We start from the raw sequence: 20,287 nt of genomic DNA, 5'->3' as shown, positions 1-20,287 counted from the left end.
GGTGCAAAATTTTAAAGTTTTTGGTACAGATTTTCCCCAGTAATAGTGCCCCGTAGCTAGGGCTTCTGGCTTTCAATGATTTTTATTTCAGCAGTCCACCGAGTCCAAGGGGAGCTCTGAGTTGAAGGCAGGGCCCACTTGCAGCTGGAGTTCATTGTTGTTGCTACAAATATCAGCAGTTACATAAGTACATAAGTACATAAGTACATAAGTAGTGCCATACTGGGAAAGACCAAAGGTCCATCTAGCCCAGCATCCTGTCACCGACAGTGGCCAATCCAGGTCAAGGGCACCTGGCACGCTCCCCAAACGTAAAAACATTCCAGACAAGTTATACCTAAAAATGCGGAATTTTTCCAAGTCCATTTAATAGCGGTCTATGGACTTGTCCTTTAGGAATCTATCTAACCCCTTTTTAAACTCCGTCAAGCTAACCGCCCGTACCACGTTCTCCGGCAACGAATTCCAGAGTCTAATTACACGTTGGGTGAAGAAAACTTTTCTCCGATTCGTTTTAAATTTACCACACTGTAGCTTCAACTCATGCCCTCTAGTCCTAGTATTTTTGGATAGCGTGAACAGTCGCTTCACATCCACCCGATCCATTCCACTCATTATTTTATACACTTCTATCATATCTCCCCTCAGCCGTCTCTTCTCCAAGCTGAAAAGCCCTAGCCTTCTCAGCCTCTCTTCGTAGGAAAGTCGTCCCATCCCCACTATCATTTTCGTCGCCCTTCGCTGTACCTTTTCCAATTCTACTATATCTTTTTTGAGATACGGAGACCAGTACTGAACACAATACTCCAGGTGCGGTCGCACCATGGAGCGATACAGTTGAAAAAAAAAAAAACAAACCTTCAGAAGACAGGATGTAGAACAAACACACACAACCTTCAACGCTGCAGTGGTCCCTCAAATCACTCGCCTCCAACAATCTCTCCTAGCCAAACATATCCTCCTTCAGTATAGATCTTATCCCACCACCACCACCATGCAAATCACATTACTTCCCTTTATTCTTCTTCACCCCACATCATACCACACATCTTCTTACCCTGTCCTCTTCCAAGGTCATCTCCCCCTACAAACATTCCCTTAATTCATCTGTCCTGGCTCATATCCCCTTCCACATTGTCCCCTTATCCTCTGTTGTCCCCCACTGTTCCTCTCCCCAACATTCATCTCCCATCTCTCCAACGCATCGCCTCTTCCACACTTCCCCTTAACCTCTGTTCAAGTCCGCTCTCACCAAAGCACATCCTGTGTCACCTCCAGTTCATCTTGCCTTCCACATATGCCGCCCCCCCCACCTTCTGTTTGCCCCCAGCACTTTACCACCAATCCTTTATCTCCGCTACCTTATCTCACCTTCCACACGTGTCCCGCTTATCCACTGTCTTCTATCCTAGTTTTCTTTAACCCCTTACTCACCCAGGGCCCTTTTACTAAGGCACGCCGAAAAATGGCTTGCGCTGATGTAGGTGCGTGTATTGGATGCACGCAGGTCTAGGCCTTTTTTTTGCCGAAAATGGACGCACAGCAAAATAAAAATCAGCGCGCGGCCATTTTGGGCCTGAGACCTTACCGCCACCCGTTGACTTAGCGGTAAGGTCTCATGCGTTAACTGGGCGGTAATCATCAGTGCATGTACGCAGCTGATTATCGCCTGGTTAGTGTCACACAGTAGAAAATAGAAATTATTTTCACGCTGTGCGTTTTGGACGCGTGTCAAAATTTAGAATTACCGCCCAGGGCACGTGGTAGCTGGGCGGTAGTTCTGATTTGATGCAAATGTATGTGCATAGGCGCCTACGCGTCTTAGAAAAAAGGGCCTCCCCCCAGTAAGTACCTTCCTCAACTTCTCTCTCTAATCTCCATCTTTCTGAGCACTATCAATGTTGGACAATGTGGCTGTCCCTAATTTAAATGCAGCTGTTTCTGCAGCCTTTCTGCATCATGCAGATCTTGCAGTGTGTGATCAGTATGTTCCTCGAAATCTTGTGCTGTTCTCAGATCTTGCGAACGCTGCACTGACAGCAATCTGGAAGAGCCGCGGGGTGCAGGAAGGTCATAAGTACATAAGTAATGCCACACTGGGAAAAGACCAAGGGTCCATCGAGCCCAGCATCCTGTCCACGAAAGCGGCCAATCCAGGCCAAGGGCACCTGGCAAGCTTCCCAAACGTACAGACATTCTGTACATGTTATTCCTGGAATTGTGGATTTTTCCCAAGTCCATTTAGTAGTGGTTTATGGACTTGTCCTTTAGGAAACAGTCTAAACCCTTTTAAAACTCTGCCAAGCTAACCGCCTTCACCACGTTCTCTGGGTGAAGAAAAATTTTCTCCGATTTGTTTTAAATTTACTACACTGTAGTTTTATCGCTTACCCCCTAGTCCTAGTATTTTTGGAAAGCGTGAACAGACACTTCACATCCACCTGTTCCACTCCACTCATTATTTTATATACCTCTATCATGTCTCCCCTCAGCCGTCTCTTCTCCAAGCTGAAAAGCCCTAGCCTCCTTAGTCTTTCTTCATAGGGAAGTCGTCCCTTCCCCGCTATCATTTTTGTCGCCCTTCGCTGCACCTTTTCCAATTCTACTATATCTTTCTTGAGATGCGGCGACCAGAATTGAACACAATACTCAAGGTGCGGTCGCACCATAGAGCGATACAACGGCATTATAACATCCTCACACCTGTTTTCCATACCTTTCCTAATAATACCCAACATTCTATTCGCTTTCTTAGCCGCAGCAGCACACTGAGCAGAAGGTTTCAGTGTGTTATCGACGACGACACCCAGATCCCTTTCTTGGTCTGTAACTCCTAACGTGGAACCTTGCATGACGTAGCTATAATTCGGGTTCTTTACCCCCACATGCATCACCTTGCACTTGTTCACATTAAACGTCATCTGTCATTTAGCCGCCCAGAGTCCCAGTCTCGTAAGGTCCTTCTGTAATCCTCTCTTTGAATAACTTTGTGTCATCAGCAAATTTAATTACCTCGTTGGTTACTCCCATCTCTAAATCATTTATAAATATACTAGCCGTTGAGCCCGTAAAAACGGGCTGGTATTGAGGTTTTCCTACCCCCGCGGTCACCACCGCTCCCCTCCCCCCCTCGAAGTCGCCGCCGCCACCCCTCCACCTGGCCCGGGCCCTCTCTTTACTTTTGAACTTACACATCCATTCGCCGAACGCAGCAACGCACATCAGCTGAGCTGCCCCTTCCTTCTCTGCCTGTGTGTGTCCCGCCCTCGCTGACGTTACGTCACAGGAGGGCGGGGCCACAGGCAAAGAAGGAAGGGCTCAGTGCAGCTCAGCTGATGTGCGTTGCTGCATTCGGCGAATGGATGTGTAAGTTCAGAAGGGAAGAGAGGGCCCGGGCCGGGTGGAGGGGTGGCGGCAGCAACCTCGGCGGCGCAGTTTCCCTCTCTGTCCCGCCCCCCCCCCCCCCCGTCATCACGTATTGACGCGGGGGCGGGACAGAGAGGGAAGTCTCTACTGCGCATTTGCGAGTGAGTCGGTCACTCGCCATTTATATGTTTGATTAAAAAGCAGCGGTCCTAGCACAGACCCCTGAGGAACCCCACTAACTACTCTTCTCCATTGTGAATACTGCCCATTTAACCCCACTCTCTGTTTCCTATCCTTCAACCAGTTTTTAATCCACAATAGGACATTTCCTCCTATCCCATGACCCTCCAATTTCCTCTGTAGCCTTTCATGAGGTACCTTGTCAAATGCCTTTTGGAAATCCAGATACACAATATCAACCGGCTCCCCTTTGTCCACATGTTTGTTTACTCCTTCAAAGAATTGAAGTAAATTGGTCAGGCAAGATTTCTCCACACAAAAGCCGTGCTGACTCGGTCTCAGTAATCCATGTCCTTGGATGTGCTCTGCAGTGGCTGTATTTAAACCATGGCTGGACCTCCCTGTCTTGAAGTAAATTTTTCACAGGAAGAGCTAAATGTTGTGCCTCAGGGGAAAATCTCCAGAAATTCTGCAATGTGCGGTTGTGCAGCATTCCTCCTGAAGTAGCATTCTGTGCACTGAGTGGACAAAAAAGAAGACCCTCAGAGACCAAGAAAATGTGCAGAAGGATATATAAATTTTCCCCCTTAATTAAAAACACATCTGGAGAGGTAGCCTGTACATATTACATCTTAGGAACTCCAGAAGAAAGCTCTCTGGCACAATGCAAGTAGTGTAGCCAGATTTATAAGTACATTTGAGAGACTGAGATCATATTTCTCCTGCCCTGGCTTAGGAGCAAGGTTCATTATTTTTTTATTTTTGTTACATTTGTACCCTGCGCTTTCCCACTCATGGCAGGCTCAATGCGGCATACATGGGGCAATGGAGGGTTAAGTGACTTGCCCAGAGTCACAAGTAGCTGCCTGTGCCTGAAGTGGGAATTGAACTCAGTTCCTCAGTACCAAAGTCCACCACCTTAACCACTAGGCCACTCCTCCACTGTTGCTACTATTTGAGATTCTACATGTAGAAGTCGGCCCTTGCAGATCACCAATGTAGCCGCGCAGGCTTCTGCTTCTGTGAGTCTGACGTCCTGCACGTATGTGCAGGACATCAGACTCACAGAAACAGAAGCCTGCGCAGCCTTTTACATGGAATGTTGCTAGTGGAATAGCAACATTCCATGTAGAATCCCCAATAGTAGCAACATTCCATGTAGAATCTCCAATAGTATCTATTTTATTTTTGTTACATTTGTACCCCGCGCTTTCCCACTCATGGCAGGCTCAACGCAGCTTACATGGGGCAATGGAGGGTTAAGTGACTTGCCCAGAGTCACAAGGAGCTGCCTGTGCCTGAAGTGGGAATCAAACTCAATTCCCCAGGACCAAAGTCCACCACCCTAACCACTAGGCCACTCCTCCACTCATAGTATCTACAAACAACACAACAGGAGTAGAAGCTGACCACAGTCAAAACGAACTCGCTTGGAAAACGCTTTATTGATGGTTTGCACAAAGGACGCGACACGGTCTGTGTTTCGGCGCGACACAGCGCCTGCCTCAGGGGGTCACAAATCGTATTCTAAAAAAAACATAAAAAATGTATCATACATGTGTAACATAATGTAAAAAGATATTGCTTTTATTAAATCAAATAATAAAAATGATACCTGGTTAAAATAGCCCAGACAAAAAAAGCTCCAAACAAAAAATGCTCTCGACATAATAGTCCCTGACATAACAACCACTGTCAAAATGGCCCACCCACAATATAGCCCTTGACAGATTAGCCCCCTGACAAAAAGGCCCGATCAGTCCCATTATATTCTTCTGCACATTTACTTGGTCTCTCAGGATCTTCTTTTTGTCCACTCAATGCACAGAATATGGGACTGCATTGTTTTCCTCTAATAATCTTACCTTGCCAAACAGGTAAAGGTTCGTAAGACTATGAAAATGATGACAATATTGTTTTATTTTTTTAATTAGCATGTTGATGGAAGAATAGTTTCCTTAAACAGCAGAACAGATCATGAATACCAGTTTGTAGCTATAGAATATATGCTTAATGCAATTGAACGCTGGTAGGAGTGTTTATCAGTGAAGATTTCAGTTGTAGTTTATTATATTTTTTGTGATGTGTTATTTTTTTCTTAGGGGGCTTTGTTAAGGGGCTATTTTGTTAGGGTGTGAAATGTTAAGGGTTATTTTGTTACAAGGCTGTTTTGTTGGGGCTATTTTGTCAGGGCTATTATGACTGGGTGCCAATAAAATTACTACTACTACTTAACATTTCTAGAGCGCTACTAGGGTTACGCAGCGCTGTACAGATTAACATAAATTGACATAAAGGACAGTCCCTGCTCCAAGGAGCTTACAATCTAAAGGGCGAAATGTCAAGTAGGGGCAGTCCAGGTTTCCTGAATAGAGGTATGATGGTTAGGTGCCGAAGGCGACATTGAAGAGGTGGGTTTTGAGCAAGGCTTTGAAGATGGGCAGGGAGGGGGCCTGGCGTATGGGCTCAGGGAGATTATTCCAGGCATGGGGTGAGGCGAGGCAGAAAGGGCGGAGCCTGGAGTTGGCGGTGGTGGAGAAGGGTACTGACAGGAGGGATTTGTCTTGAGAACGGAGGTTACGGATAGGAATGTAAGGGGAGATGAGGGTAGAGAGGTAGGGAGGGGCTGCAGATCGAGTGCATTTGTAGGTTAAAAGGAGAAGCTTAAACTGTATGCGGTACCTGATCGGAGGCCAGTGAATTGACTTGAGGAGAGGGGTGATATGAGTGTACCGGTTCAGGCGGAAGATAAGACGTGCAGCAGAGTTTTGAATGGACTGAAGGGGGGATAGGTGGCAAATTGGGAGGCCAGTGAGGAGTAGGTTGCAGTAGTCAAGGCGAGAGGTAATGAGAGACTGGATGAGAGTTCGGGTGGTGTGCTCAGACAGGAAGGGGTGAATTTTGCTGATGTTATAGAGGATGAAGCGACAGGTCTTGGCTATCTGCTGGATATGCGCAGAGAAGGAGAGGGAGGAGTCAAAGATGACCCCCGAGGTTGCGGGCAGATGAGACGGGGACAATGAGGGTGTTATCAACAGAGATAGAGAGTGGAGGGAGAGGAGAAGTGGGTTTGGGAGGGAAGACAATAAGCTCGGTCTTGGCCATGTTCAGTTTCAAGTGGCGGTTGGACATCCATGTCGCAATGTCGGCTAAGCAGGCCGATACTTTAGCCTGGGTTTCTGCAGTGATGTCTGGTGTGGAGAGATAAAGCTGGGTGTCATCGGCATAAAGATGATATTGGAACCCATGGGAGGAGATTAGGGAACCCAGGGAGGAGGTGTAGATTGAGAAAAGAAGGGGTCCAAGTACAGATCCTTGAGGAACTCCAACAGAGAGCGGGATGGGGGTGGAAGAAGAGCCATGAGAGTGTACTCTAAAGGTGCAGTGGGAGAGATAAGAGGAGAACCAGGAGAGGACAGAGCCCTGGAACCCAAAAGAGGACAGTGTGGCAAGAAGTAAATTGTGATTGACAGTGTCAAAAGCGGCAGATAGGTCGAGGAGGATGAGGATGGAGTAGTGATCTTTGGATTTGGCAAGGAACAGGGCATTGCAGACTTTAGATAGTGCCGTTTCTGTCGAGTGTAGGGGGCGAAAGCCGGATTGAAGCGGATCAAGGATGGCATGAGGAGAGAAAATCAAGGCAACAGCTGTGAACGGCGCGTTCAAGTATCTTGGAAAGGAAGGGTAGGAGGGAAATGGGGAGGTAGTTGGAGGGACAGGTAGGGTCAAGTAATGGGTTTTTGAGCAGAGGTGTGACTACAGCATGCTTGAAGGTGTCAGGGACAGTTGCAGTGGAGAGAGAGAGGTTGAGGATATGACAGGTGGGGGGGTGACAGTAGGAGAGATGGTGTTAAGTATGTTGGTGGGGATGGGATCGGAGGAACAGGTGGTGCATTTCGAGGAGGAAAGAAGGTGGGCGGTTTCCTCTTCGGTGATCTCAGGAAAGGAGGAGAAGGAGGCATGGGTAGGTTGGTTGAGGGAGTGGGCTATAGGGTGAAGAGGAGGAGATGGTTTGGTGGTGAATTCGAGGTTGATCTTCTGCACTTTGTCGCAGAAGTAGTCAGCCAATGATTGAGGAGAGAGTGAGGGGGGGGGGAGCGGAGGGCACTTTGAGGAGGGAGTTAAGGGTGGCGAAGAGACGACAAGGTTTAGAGCTGAGGGAATTAGTCAATTGAGTGTAATAGTCCTGTTTGGCGAGGAATAGGGAGGACTGGAAGGAGGATAGCATGAATTTGTAGTGAATGAAATCAGTATGGGTGTGAGATTTCCTCCAGAGGCGTTCAGCCGATCGGGTGCAGGAGCGAAGGTATCGGGTGCAAGGGGTCAGCCAGGGCTGGGGATTAGTATGCCTTGTGGGATGGGAGATGGATGGTGCGAGGGCATCCAGTACAGAGGAGAGAGTGGCATTGGAAGTGGAGACAGCCTTGTCGACAGACTCGGAGGACAGGATGGAAGGGAGGATATTAGAGATACAAGAGGATAAGGTGGGAGGATCGACAGCCTGGAGATTCCTGAAAGTAGTGGTTAGTGTTGGGCGGGACTGAGGGGGAGGGTGATGAAGTGTGAAGGTGATCAGGTGATGGTCAGAGAGAGGAAGAGCTGAGGCGCAGAAATTGGAGGGTGAGCAGGTAGAAGAGAGGACGAGGTCAAGACAGTGGCCAGATCGGTGAGTGGGGGTGGTGGAGCTCAGTGGGAGGTTGGAGGAGGAGGTTAGAGTGAGGAATTGAGAAGCATATGAGTCGGAAGGGTTATCAGTGTGTATGTTAAAGTCTCCAAGAATGAGGGATGGGGATGAGGGCTCAAGAAAAACAGAGAGCCAGGCATCGAAGTCGGTAAGGAAGGAAGGGAGGGACTTATTAGGGGGGTGGTAAATGACTGCAACTCTGAGTGGCAGCGGGTAGAATAGACGGATGGAGTGGACTTCAAAGGATGAGAAACTGTGAGACTGTGGTAGAAGGAGAGGTTGAAAACTGCAGGAGGGCGAAAGTAGTAGCCCGATACCGCCACCGCGGCCAGCTGGGCGGGGAGAATGGGAGAAAAGATAACCATCGTGGCATAGGGCCGCGACTGAGGCAGAGTCGTCAGGGGTGAGCCAGGTGTCAGTTAGGGCGAGCAGGTGGAGGGAATGGGAGATGAAGAGATCATGAATACAAATAATCTACTATAATAAAAAGCAACCTCAACGTTCTGAGGACACTGACGTCACTGAAGTCAGTCAGTCTCCCAGAACGGTTCGTGGATTCATGGTGGTGAAGCCACCCCACAGACCCGTGCCCCGCCCTCGCATCAAATGTCATGACATTGAGGGCAGGGAAAAAAATCACCTAAACAAACGGTTGACCCCCCCCCCTAAAGCTGCAGCTCAACACAAGGACCTCCAGCACCCCCCGCAACAACCCCCTCCTGAGACACCCACCTTTGCGTTGCTTTGATGGCGGGGGACCTGAAACCCCGCCAGCACAAGCCCTGTCTGCTCACTACGGCGTCATCTTCGGCGTTCCTAGCCTGTGGAGGCAGGGCTTCTGTGCGTCTGACGTCCTGCACGTGCATGACGTTAGACGCACAGAACTCCGCCCTGCACAGCTACCAACGCCGACGATGACGCCGTACTCAGCACACAGGACTTGTGGTGGCGGGGTTCCGGTTCCCCCGCCGCCAAACCAACGCAAAGGTGGGTGCGATGGGCACGGTGGGTCGGATGGCTGCAGCCGGATGCATCGCCGTGGGTGGGATGGTGCCGGGAGGGGGGGCATCGCACCTCACAGGCAACTGCTCAATGAGGAAAACCTTGCTAGCGCCCGTTTCATTTGGGTCAGAAACGGGCCTTTTTTACTAGTGTATAATAAAAATAAAATTGAATATGCAGCTTAAACATAAAACTAGAACACATATATTTAAAATAAAACACATATATTTACTTGGTGTTTAAAAGCAGACATATTGTGTGCTGTGTTATATATAACATAGTCTGTATGTACAAAACCAATCCATTTGGTGATATCGCACCTGATAGAAAGTTTGGAACCAAACTCCAATGGCCAGGGGGGGACTAGTAAAGAGAGAGACCGCTGTTATTGAAAAACAGAAGATCCAGAAACACTTCCGAGCACTCTACCAAAACCCTCATCCACACCCTTGTCACCTCTCGTTTAGACTACTGCAATCTGCTTCTTGCTGGCCTCCCACTTAGTCACCTCTCCCCTCTCCAGTCGGTTCAAAACTCTGCTGCCCGTCTCATCTTCCGCCAGGGTCGCTTTACTCATACCACCCCTCTCCTCAAGACCCTTCACTGGCTCCCTATCCGTTTTCGCATCCTGTTCAAACTTCTTCTACTAACCTATAAATGTATTCACTCTGCTGCTCCCCAGTATCTCTCCACACTCGTCCTTCCCTACACCCCTTCCCGTGCACTCCGCTCCATGGATAAATCCTTCTTATCTGTTCCCTTCTCCACTACTGCCAACTCCAGACTTCGCGCCTTCTGTCTCGCTGCACCCTACGCCTGGAATAAACTTCCTGAGCCCCTACGTCTTGCCCCATCCTTGGCCACCTTTAAATCTAGACTGAAAGCCCACCTCTTTAACATTGCTTTTTGACTCGTAACCACTTGTAACCACTCGCCTCCACCTACCCTCCTCTCTTCCTTCCCGTTCACATTAATTGATTTGATTTGCTTACTTTATTTATTTTTTGTCTATTAGATTGTAAGCTCTTTGAGCAGGGACTGTCTTTCTTCTATGTTTGTGCAGCGCTGCGTACGCCTTGTAGCGCTATAGAAATGCTAAATAGTAGTAGTAGTAGTAGTAAAGTAATCTGACATAGGCCAGGTATTGCTGATTAAAAAAAAACAACACAGCATCACTGAGCATGTGACACTTGTTTAAAGACAGAATCTTCCCAGGAGCTTCTGAGAGGGGAGAGTTAGTCGCTCAGAAACAAAGCGTTTAAATCTATTAAAATAAATGAATTCCTTCATGAGGGCAGCAGCCATCTGAGCAGCCCAGTTGTGCGCAATTCCTCTTGCTCAATCAATCTTCAGTGCTGAATAAAATCGTTCATCCAGAGAAATGTGCCATTGGTAAAGAACTCAGCAGCACACACATGCATGTTGCAAACAGTGATATACTTGGGATGGTAATTTTATATAAGTGCCAGAGTATGCAAAAATGACAACATTTAAATAGTTTACACCCATAAGGGCTCATTTACAGATGTAAATAACGTCTTATAAAATACTGACATGTAGAAGTACATGCCTTGTTTGTATGGTATGCACTTTTACTGTGGGTAAAGGGTCAAAGGTTATGGATTTGATATTCCACCTTTTTTTTTTGTACTGCCAAAGTTGTTTACATTTTCTATGCGTGTATTTTCTTTGTCCCTACTGGGCTCAAAATCTGTTTTGTACGTGGGGCAATGGAGGGCTAAGTGACTTGTGCAGGATCACAAGGAGCTGCAGTGGGAATTGAACCCAGTTCCCCAGGATCAAAGTCCACTGCACTAACCACTAGGCTACTCCTCCACTCATTCCACCAATAAGAGCCAACCTCATCAGTGATGTCACAATGGCTTGGCTCACTTCTGATATTGTGATGTCATAAGGGAAAGGGAGATGGGACTTGATATACCACCTTTCTGAGGTTTTTGCAACTACATTCAAAGCAGTTTACATATATTCAGGTACTTATTTTGTACCAGGGGCAATGGAGGGTTAAGTGACTTACCCAGAGTCACAAGGAGCTGCAGTGGGAATCAAACTCAGTTCCCCAGGATCAAAATCTGTTGCACTAACCACTAAGCTACTCCTCCACTAGCAACATTCTATGTAGTATCTCAGATAGTAGAAACATTCCAGGATCTCAAATAGTAGCAACAGCAACTTTCCATGTAGAATCTCAAATAGGGAAAGGGAATTGGGACACCTTTCTTGGTTTACATAGTATGTATAGATACGTATTTGTACCTGGGGCAATGGAGGGTTAAGTGACTTGTGCAGGGTCACAAGGAACTGCAGTGGGAATTAAACCCAGTTCCCCGGGTTTTCAGCCCACTGTACTAACCATTAGGCTACCATATAGATCAGTGGTTCTCAAGCAGTGTGTCGCATATAGGGATATTTTGAATAAGCCGTGGTAGGCTGTACGCATTCAGCGCGTGCCCAAATGAGATTACCGCCAGACCAGTGCGCCCCTCCTGGTGGTAATTTCAGATATGGCACATGCCCATGTTTCCTTTACAACCATTCCCTCAAGCTGGGAAGACTTGGCAATCTTGGGAGTCAGTTTCTTGATATTCCCAAGGTTGGTTCCTGTTTCAGCTTCTCCACGACCCTCAATAACAATTTCTGCCACCAGCCCCAACTGAAAATGTTGCAGGTCTGCTGTCCGTAGGTTGTTCATTATCCAGTTTTTGAGTAGCACATTTGCGTCACAGTATCTGGCAGTGGAGGGATTTGTGTTGCTGTTACTGAGGAGTCTCCAGTCCGAGTTGAAGAAATATATGTTCTACCAACTCCCCTATACAGAAGATCATACCATTATAAAAAAAAAAAATAAAAATAACGAGGAAAAAGACCTCAAATGTCCAAACAGTGACAGCAAGTAAAATAGCTTAGGGGCCTTTTTACAAAGGCATGCTGAAAAAATGGCCTTCCGTAGTGCAGAACGCATGTTTTGAGCGCGTGCAGAATCATTTTTCAGCGTGCCTGTAAAAAATGCCTTTTTAAAATTCTTGCCGAAAATGAATGTGTGGCAAAATGAAAATTGCTGTGCGTCCATTTTGGGTCTGAGACCTTACTGCCAGCCATTGACCTAGCGGTAATGTCTCACGCGGTAACCTGGAGGTAATGACCTACGCGCGTCAAGTGCCACTTGGCATGCATCTAATATGCGCGTCTGAAAATAAAAATTATTTTTTTGGATGCACGTATCGGGCGCGCAACAAAAATGAAATTACTGCAAGAGCCACATGGTAGCTGGGCAGTAACTCCATTTTGCATGGCTTAGTAAAAGGGCCCCTAGTGCCTACGTTTATCAGACTCCATTTTTCGCATTGGTGTCAAAAAAAAGTTCCTTATATATTTCATTTTATAAAATAACTAGTGGAACCCAGCCCATTTCCTCAACAATGAAACGGGCCCTAGAAAGGCTCTCTTGTAAGCGATTTTTTGTCTCTCCCCTCCCCTCCTATCCATGTCCAGCGATTCTCCTCTTCCCTGCCCTCCCATCAGTGTCCCACAATTCTCTTCTCGCCTGTCCTCTTCTTCCATCCCATCCATGTCAATCGATTCTGCTCTGTTCTGCCTTGCCCTGCCCTCCCCTCCCCGCGATGTGCCGCGATTCTCTTCCTTTGTACCTCATCGTTTTCTGTCTGGCGTGGCTGGCTTCCCTTCCGTTGGTAACATCCTGACATCAGCTCGCCTCCAGTGTTTCCTTCCCTCTCACTGTTCCGCCCTCTGACGTCATAACATCTTTTTGCGAGTGCGGGGCAGTGAGGGGGAATGTAGCGTTGTAGGCTGCTGTCCTTCGCCTCTCAGTCTTGCGCCATTGCTTACTGCGTTCGCCCGCTTCCCGCCACCCTGCTGCCTAAATTGTACCTTAGGGTTCCATCGCTGTCTGCCTGTCTGTTTTCGTAACATCCCCTAACGTCAGTTCAGGTTGCCTCCGGCATTCCCTTCCCTCTCACTGTTCCACCCTCTGACGTCATTACATTTTGATGCAAGGGCGGGGCAGTGAGGGGGAATGGAACGCTGGAGGCTGGCTGATGTCATGAGATGTTAGGAACCCAGGCAGCCAGACAGCGATGGAACCTTGGAGGTGCAAATTATTATATAGGATAATAAGGAGGGAAAAGTGAAACAGAGAGTCCCATTGGGAATATATTTGAAGCTAACTAATATTTTCATTCATTCTCCACAGTTCATGTTCATGCTTGGACATTTGAGGTCTTTTTCCTCATTTTTATTTTATAAAATGAAATATATAAGCAGGTTTTTTGAGACCGATGAGAAAAATGGAGTCCAATATAGATAGGCACTAAACTTTTTTATTTGCTGCCACTGTTTGACATTTTCCTCCTTATTATTATTTTTTGTAAAATACTGGTGTGATCTCCTGTATTAGGGGAGTTTGGTAGAACATATGTCTTGAGCTTGGAGTGGGCACTTGAAGTGTGAAATTTTACTGAGGATTGAGGATTTATTGTTTTTACAGAGGTGACATCAGAATTTGAGTATATGTTTGTTTTGTTATCCAATTAAGTTATACGCATCGTTATAAAGTACGCTTCGGTTTCTGTGTGGATTTTTAGGCGCCATATATATAGAATCTGGGGGAGAGTTTGGGAAGGGAAAGGACATTTAAACTCAGATCATGCAGTCTCTTCATTTTGTGCTCTTGGTTTCTTCCTGTTGGCCTCGTGAAAAAGGCTAGTGTGGTAGAAATTGCCTCTTCTTCCCTCCCAAGTATCTAACACTGTGTTTCATTACGTTTGCAGTTACAATTTGGAGAGCAACATTTGGAATGTCGTCCCTGTATTGCACGGCCCTCTCCAGAGATACGGGCACTCGCTGGCTTTATTTCAGGTTTGTCTAGCTATTTCTCGAAATGGTATATTCCTGCGTAGCACGTATTTATTTATTTATTTTATTTAGATTTTGCTCACATCTTTTCAGTTGTAGCTCAAGGTGAGTTATGTTCAGGTACACTTTGGTATTTCTTTGTCCCTGGAGAGCTCACAATATAAGTTTGTACCCAAGGCAATGGAGGGTTAAGGGTTTTTTTCACTAAGGTGCGCTGAAAAATGGCCTGCGCTGGTGTAGACGCATGTATTGGATGCAATCAGGTCCATTTTTCAGCGCACCTTCAAAAAGGCCTTTTTTGCGGGGGGGGGGGGGGGGGGGTGGAAATGGATTTGCGGCAAAATAAAAATTGGCGCGTATCCATTATGGTTCTGAGACCTTACCGCTGGCCATTGACTTAGCGGTAACGTCTCACACGTTAACTGGGCGGTAATTGTCAGAGTTCATACACTAGCATCTGTATTATGGAAACCGTTTTAAACCTTCATATTCAAAACCCCCCCCTCCCCCATTTTTTTTTTTTTACTATGCTGTGGTGTATACACACCACAGCATAGTAAAAAAAAAAACCAAAAAAAAATTTGTGGGTTTAATATGAAGGTTTAAAACGGTTTCCATAATACAGATGCTAGCGTATCATTGAAACCAGAAGATTCTGTTACCCCAGGTTGGTTAAAGTCTGTAAAAAAAGAGTTCATACACTGCCAATTGCTGCCTAGTTAGCACCGCGCACCAGAAAATTTACGGCGCGCATAGTGGACGCATGTAAAAAATTTAATTACCACCCAGTAGTTCCAAATTGGCGCATGTTCGGCGTGTGTAGGTGCCTACATGGCTTAGTAAAAGATCCCCTCAGTGACTTGCTCAAGATCAGAAGGAGCAGCAGTAGGATTTGAACCGGCCACCTCTGGATGGCAAGACCGGTGCTCTAACCACTAGGCCACGCCTCTACTCTATTTGTATGGTTAGACCTGAGCAAGTTGCAGGAGGTTGGCACAACTGTATAATGATGGCAGTGATGAATTAGGGGTGGAATATTGTATGTTACTGGCATAAGCCATGCTAATCTGTAAAGAGCCACTGCTTGTGATATGGAGGGGAAGAAAACAAAGACAGCTGTGATTTATTTTATAACCTCCTTGGAAATGTCGCTCATTTTCAAAGCACATAGATTTACAAAGTTCCATAGGCTACTATAGGGCTCAATTTGAAAAGAAAAAAACCTCCAAAAAGTGTCATATGCACCATTTGGACAGATTTCTTCTCAAAATGTTCAAATCAATATTTTCGCAACAGGTTTTACAGAAGTCTATCTGTGCATTTTGTCTGCAGTGCATCCAAATCACAAGGGGACATGTTGGGGTTTTTTCGAAGGCGGGCATAGGGTGTGCCTAACACTTGGACGTTTTACAGCCAGAATGAAACAAAACAAAAACGTCAAGGCGAAAACTTCAACTTTTGGTCTAGACCTGCTTTCAGAATGAATAAGGCACAAAAAGATGCCCTAAATTACCAGATGACTTCTGGAGGGAATCAGGGATGACCCCCCCCCCCCCCCACTCTTCCAGTGATCACTGATCCCCTCCCATCCACCCCAAAAATGTGAATAAAAATAGTACTCATTAGCCTCTATGACCGCCTCAGTTGTTACAGCCAGGTCCATTAGAGCAGCATGCAGGTGCCTGGAGTGGTCTAGTGGTCAGTGCAGTGCACTGTAGACAAGTAGACCCAGGCCCATACCTCTTCCTACCTGTTAGACTTGTGGTGGAAACTGTGAGCCCTCCAAAACTCACCAGAAACCCACTGTACCCACATATAGGTGCCCCCTTCACCCGTAAGGGCTATTGTAGTTGTGTACAGTTGGGTATAGTGGGTTTTGGAGTCCTCAGCAGACAAGATAAGGGAGCAACGGTGAAATATGTACCGGAGAGCATTTTTTTGAAGTCCACATCAGTGCTCCTTAGGGTGCCCCATTGCTTTCCTGGGATGTCTGGGGACCAGTTTACTAAAAATACTGGACCCTCCTATATCCCAATGGCTTGATTTTCTACAATGTTTTTAAGTTGGACGTTTTTTTATTTTTCAGTAATGACCTGAAAAGACAAACACATAGAACACAAAACCTTGTTCCAAACGGTATTTTTTTTTTTTTTTTGGGGGGGGGGGGGGGGGGAGGTAGACGTTTTGCAGTTTTGAAAATGGTCATGTTTTCTATTCGGATTTTGGATGTTTAACACAAAACATCCGAAGTCTGACTTAGACGTCATATCGAAAATGCCCAGGAGCCCATGTGGAGAGGGGATATCCTGGATGAGATTAATAAACTCTGCCAGTCCAAGCAGTAACTGTGAAGTGGAGTACTGCTTCAGGTGGGAAGTAGGGGAACCCAGTACGCGTACACTGCCGATTACCACTGGGTATGTGCCATGCAGTAGAAAATTTCTACCATGTGTTTTGGATGCATGTGAAAAATGAAAGTACCACCTGGGGCATGCAGTAGCCGAGCTGTAGATAGCACTGGATATTTCTCTGTCCTAGGAGGGCTCATAATCTAAGTTTGTACCTGAGGCAATGGAGGGTTAAGTGACTTGCACAAGATCACAAGGAGCAGCAGCAGGATTTGAACTGGCCACCTCTGGATTGCAAGACCTGTGCTCTAACCACTAGGCCACTCCTCCACTGTAGCAACATTCTGTGTAGAATCTCAAATAGGGAAAGGGAAATGGGACTTGATATGCTGCCTTTCTGTGGTTTTTGTAACTACATTCAAAGCAGTTTGCATAGTATATACAGGTACATATTTGTACCTAGAGCAATAGAGGGTTAAGTGACTTGCCCAGAGTCACAAGGAATCAAGCTCAGTTCCCCAGGATCACTGCACTAACCACTAGGCCACTCCTCCACATTCCATGTAGAATCTCAAATATTTATTTAGATTTTGCTCACACCTTTTTCAGTAGTAGCTCAAGGTGAGTTACATTCAGGTACTCTGGATATTTCTCTGTCCCAGGAGGACTCTCAATCTAAGTTTGTACCTGAGGCAATGGAGGGTTAAGTGTCTTGCTCAAGATCACAAGGGGCAGCAGTGGGATTTGAACTGGCTACCTCTGGATTGCAAGACCAGTGCTCTAACCGCTAGGCCACTCCTCTACATTGTATTAAAGGCTTGGGAGATGAGCCAGGCTTTCATCTGCTTCCTGAAGTAGAGGTGGTTTGAGTTAGACATAGCCCCTCTGGGAGTAAGTTCCGGAACATGAGGGCTATTCCTGATAAGGCTTACTTGCAGGTATCACTCGTACCATTTCTTTGATGAGGGTACAGATGGTGGTGTTTCTTGAGAGGACCCCAGATGGTGTATAGAGGGCTTATTCTTTAAGTACTCTGGCCCCAGACCTTGAAAATCAAACATACTACTACTACTACTATAAATCACTTCTATAGCACTACCAGTCGTACGCAGCACTTTACAATTGAACATGAAGAAGACAGTCCCCACTCAAAAGAGCTTACAATCTAAATCAGGACAAACAGACAGGACCAAAAAGGATAAGGGAAGGACAGACAGAAGGACACATAAGGATAAGATAAAAGTTACAAGTCAGGAGTCGAAAGCAGCATCAAACAGGTAGGCCTTTAGCCCGGATTTGAAGGCAGCCAGGGATGGAGCTAGACGTAATGGCTCAGGAAGCATATTTCAGGCATAAGGTGCGGCGAGACAGAAGGAGCGGAGTCTGGAGTTAGCAATGGAATAGAAGGGTGCAATTAGGAGAGATTTGCCTAGTGAACGGAGTTCTAGGGAAGGAGTGTAGGGAGAGATGAGGGTGGAGAGGTAGTGAGGGGCTGCAGAGTGAATGCACTTATAGGTCATAGAGTTTTAAATTTAGCCCTGTAAGGTACTGGTAGCCAGTGTACTTTTTGCAGGCAGGGTATGATGTGGTCATGCCACTTGCAGCCTTCTATCAGTCATGCTGCAGCATCCTGAATTAGTTGGACACGATGGAAACTCTTTTTGGTCTGACCAGTGTGTACAGGTCACTAGAGTAGTCTAGCCATGACGTTATCATGGCGTGCACCACTATGGTCAGACTCGTCTTTTCGGTATATAGTAACATAGTAGATGACGACAGAAAAAGACCTACACGGTCCATCCAGTCTGCCCAAGATAAACTCATATGTGTATACCTTACCTTGATTTCTACCTGTCTTTTTCAGGGCACAGACCGTATAAGTCTGCCCAGCAGTATTCCCCGCCTCCCAACCACCAGTCCCGCCTCCCACCACCGGCTCTGGCACAGACCGTATAAGTCTGCCCTCCACTATCCACACCTCCCAACCACCAACCCCTCTTCCCCCCACCTGCTCTGCCACCCAATTTTGGCTAAGCTTCTGAGGATCCATTCCTTCTGCACAGGATTCCTTTATGCATATCCCACGCATGTTTGAATTCCGTTACCGTTTTCATGTCCACCACCTCCCGCGGGAGGGCATTCCAAGCATCCACTACTCTCTCCGTGAAAAATTACTTCCTGACATTTTTCTTGAGTCTGCCCCCCTTCAATCTCATTTCATATCCTTTTGTTTTACCGCCTTCTCATCTCCGGAAAAGGTTCGTTTGCGGATTAATACCTTTCAAATATTTGAACGTCTGTATCATATCACCCCTGTTTCTCCTTTCCTCCAGGGTATACATGTTCAGGTCAACAGGTCTCTCCTCATACGTCTTGTAACGCAAATCCCATACCATTCTCGTAGCTTTTCTTTGCACCGCTTCCATTTTTTTAACATCCTTCGCAAGGTATGGCCTCCAAAACTGAACACAATACTCCAGGTGGGGCCTCACCAACGTCTTATATAGGGGCATTAAAACCTCCTTTTTTCTGCTGGTCACACCTCTCTCTATACAGCCTAGCAATCTTCTAGCTACGGCCACCACCTTGTCACACTGTTTCGTCGCCTTCAGGTCCTCAGATACTATCACCCCAAGATCCCTCTCCCCGAGAGAGTTCATAGTTGCCGCAGGTGATAGAGACAATTTTTTTAAAGGTTGTTTGAATCTGCGGGATCAGAATGTAGTGATGAGTCTAGCAGTATCCCAAGATTCCTGACCTGTGATTTCAGTGGGGAGTTCATACTTCCCAAAGGGTGTTTTGAAGTCGGGTATTTCTACTGCTGGAGGAACCTGAGAGCACAAAATTGGTAATGCCAATAACAGTGTCCACGTGGTATCATCTCACACTAAATCACTCCTATGGCAATTGCTCAGCTTGGCAGGAGAAAGGAATTTTGGATGTAACACAACTTTTAACTAAGAGATGGTATTTATCTTTTCAGATAAATGTTAAGTTATCAGCTACCAAATGTCAATATGTGGTGTGGATACAAATCAATAATTCAAAATAATAAACAAATCCATAAAATACGAAATAACAATCAGGGAAAAAGCCTCAAAGAGCTTGGGGACTATATAGGAAGTCTCTACAAGCTAAACGGACAAAAATGCCCTCTCTTCATCATTGGCAAAAAACCTTGTGGCTACAGCTGTAAAATTTCTTTTTGCTGAAGCCAAAATATTTTATTTTGATTTTTGAAATTTTTTTCATTGATAAATCAATCTTCAATGCATTGAACGTTACACTATGAACCCAGAAGAACATCCATATAAAACAGGTTCACTTATCTCTGTTCAGTGTTTTCAATCCTGCTCCCGCTGTGCAGTCCCTCAGAAGCAGCTTTTGGTATTTTGGCTTCAGCAAAAAGAATTTTTACAGCTGTAGCCTCAAGGTTTTTTTGCCAGTGATGAAGCGAGGGCATTTTTGTCCGTTTAGCTTGTAGAGACTTCCTATATAGTCCCCAAGCTCTTTGAGGCTTTTCTCCAGATTGTTGTTATTTCATATTTTGTGGATTTGTTTATTATTTTGAATTATTAATTTATCAGCTACCAACATTGCACCAGTTTTCAGCGGATGCCCCTATTTCAAGTTGGAGGTCTAACTACACTTTAATCTCTAGAATTATTGCAATGTGTAGTAAAATTTTGAATGTGGGCCACGCAGCATTAATTTTTTTTATTTTAAAAAAAGTTTTATTAAAGACAATACAGTTAACTTTGACTATCCTAGATACAGAAATGGAACGAGCAAAGAAAACAATCATAAGAAATAT

The 20,287-nt window shown here is 46.0% G+C and overlaps 1 protein-coding gene across 1 annotated transcript in view; it reads left to right on the top strand.

Moving 5' to 3' along the window:
• The window catches only part of ATRNL1 (attractin like 1), a 1,590,902-nt gene that overhangs the window by 294,314 nt on the left and 1,276,301 nt on the right, over nt 1-20,287 (top strand). Inside the window, 1 exon segment of the mRNA XM_030202658.1 lies at nt 14,041-14,128. Within this exon segment, the coding sequence (XP_030058518.1) occupies nt 14,041-14,128 (88 nt within the window).

The sequence above is a fragment of the Microcaecilia unicolor genome, chromosome 5 (genome assembly GCF_901765095.1).
Source record: "Microcaecilia unicolor chromosome 5, aMicUni1.1, whole genome shotgun sequence".
In the NCBI taxonomy this organism is placed as follows: Eukaryota; Metazoa; Chordata; class Amphibia; order Gymnophiona; family Siphonopidae; genus Microcaecilia; species Microcaecilia unicolor.
Note: the sequence above shows the minus strand (reverse complement) of the source record. Positions and strands in the feature narration are given on the sequence as shown.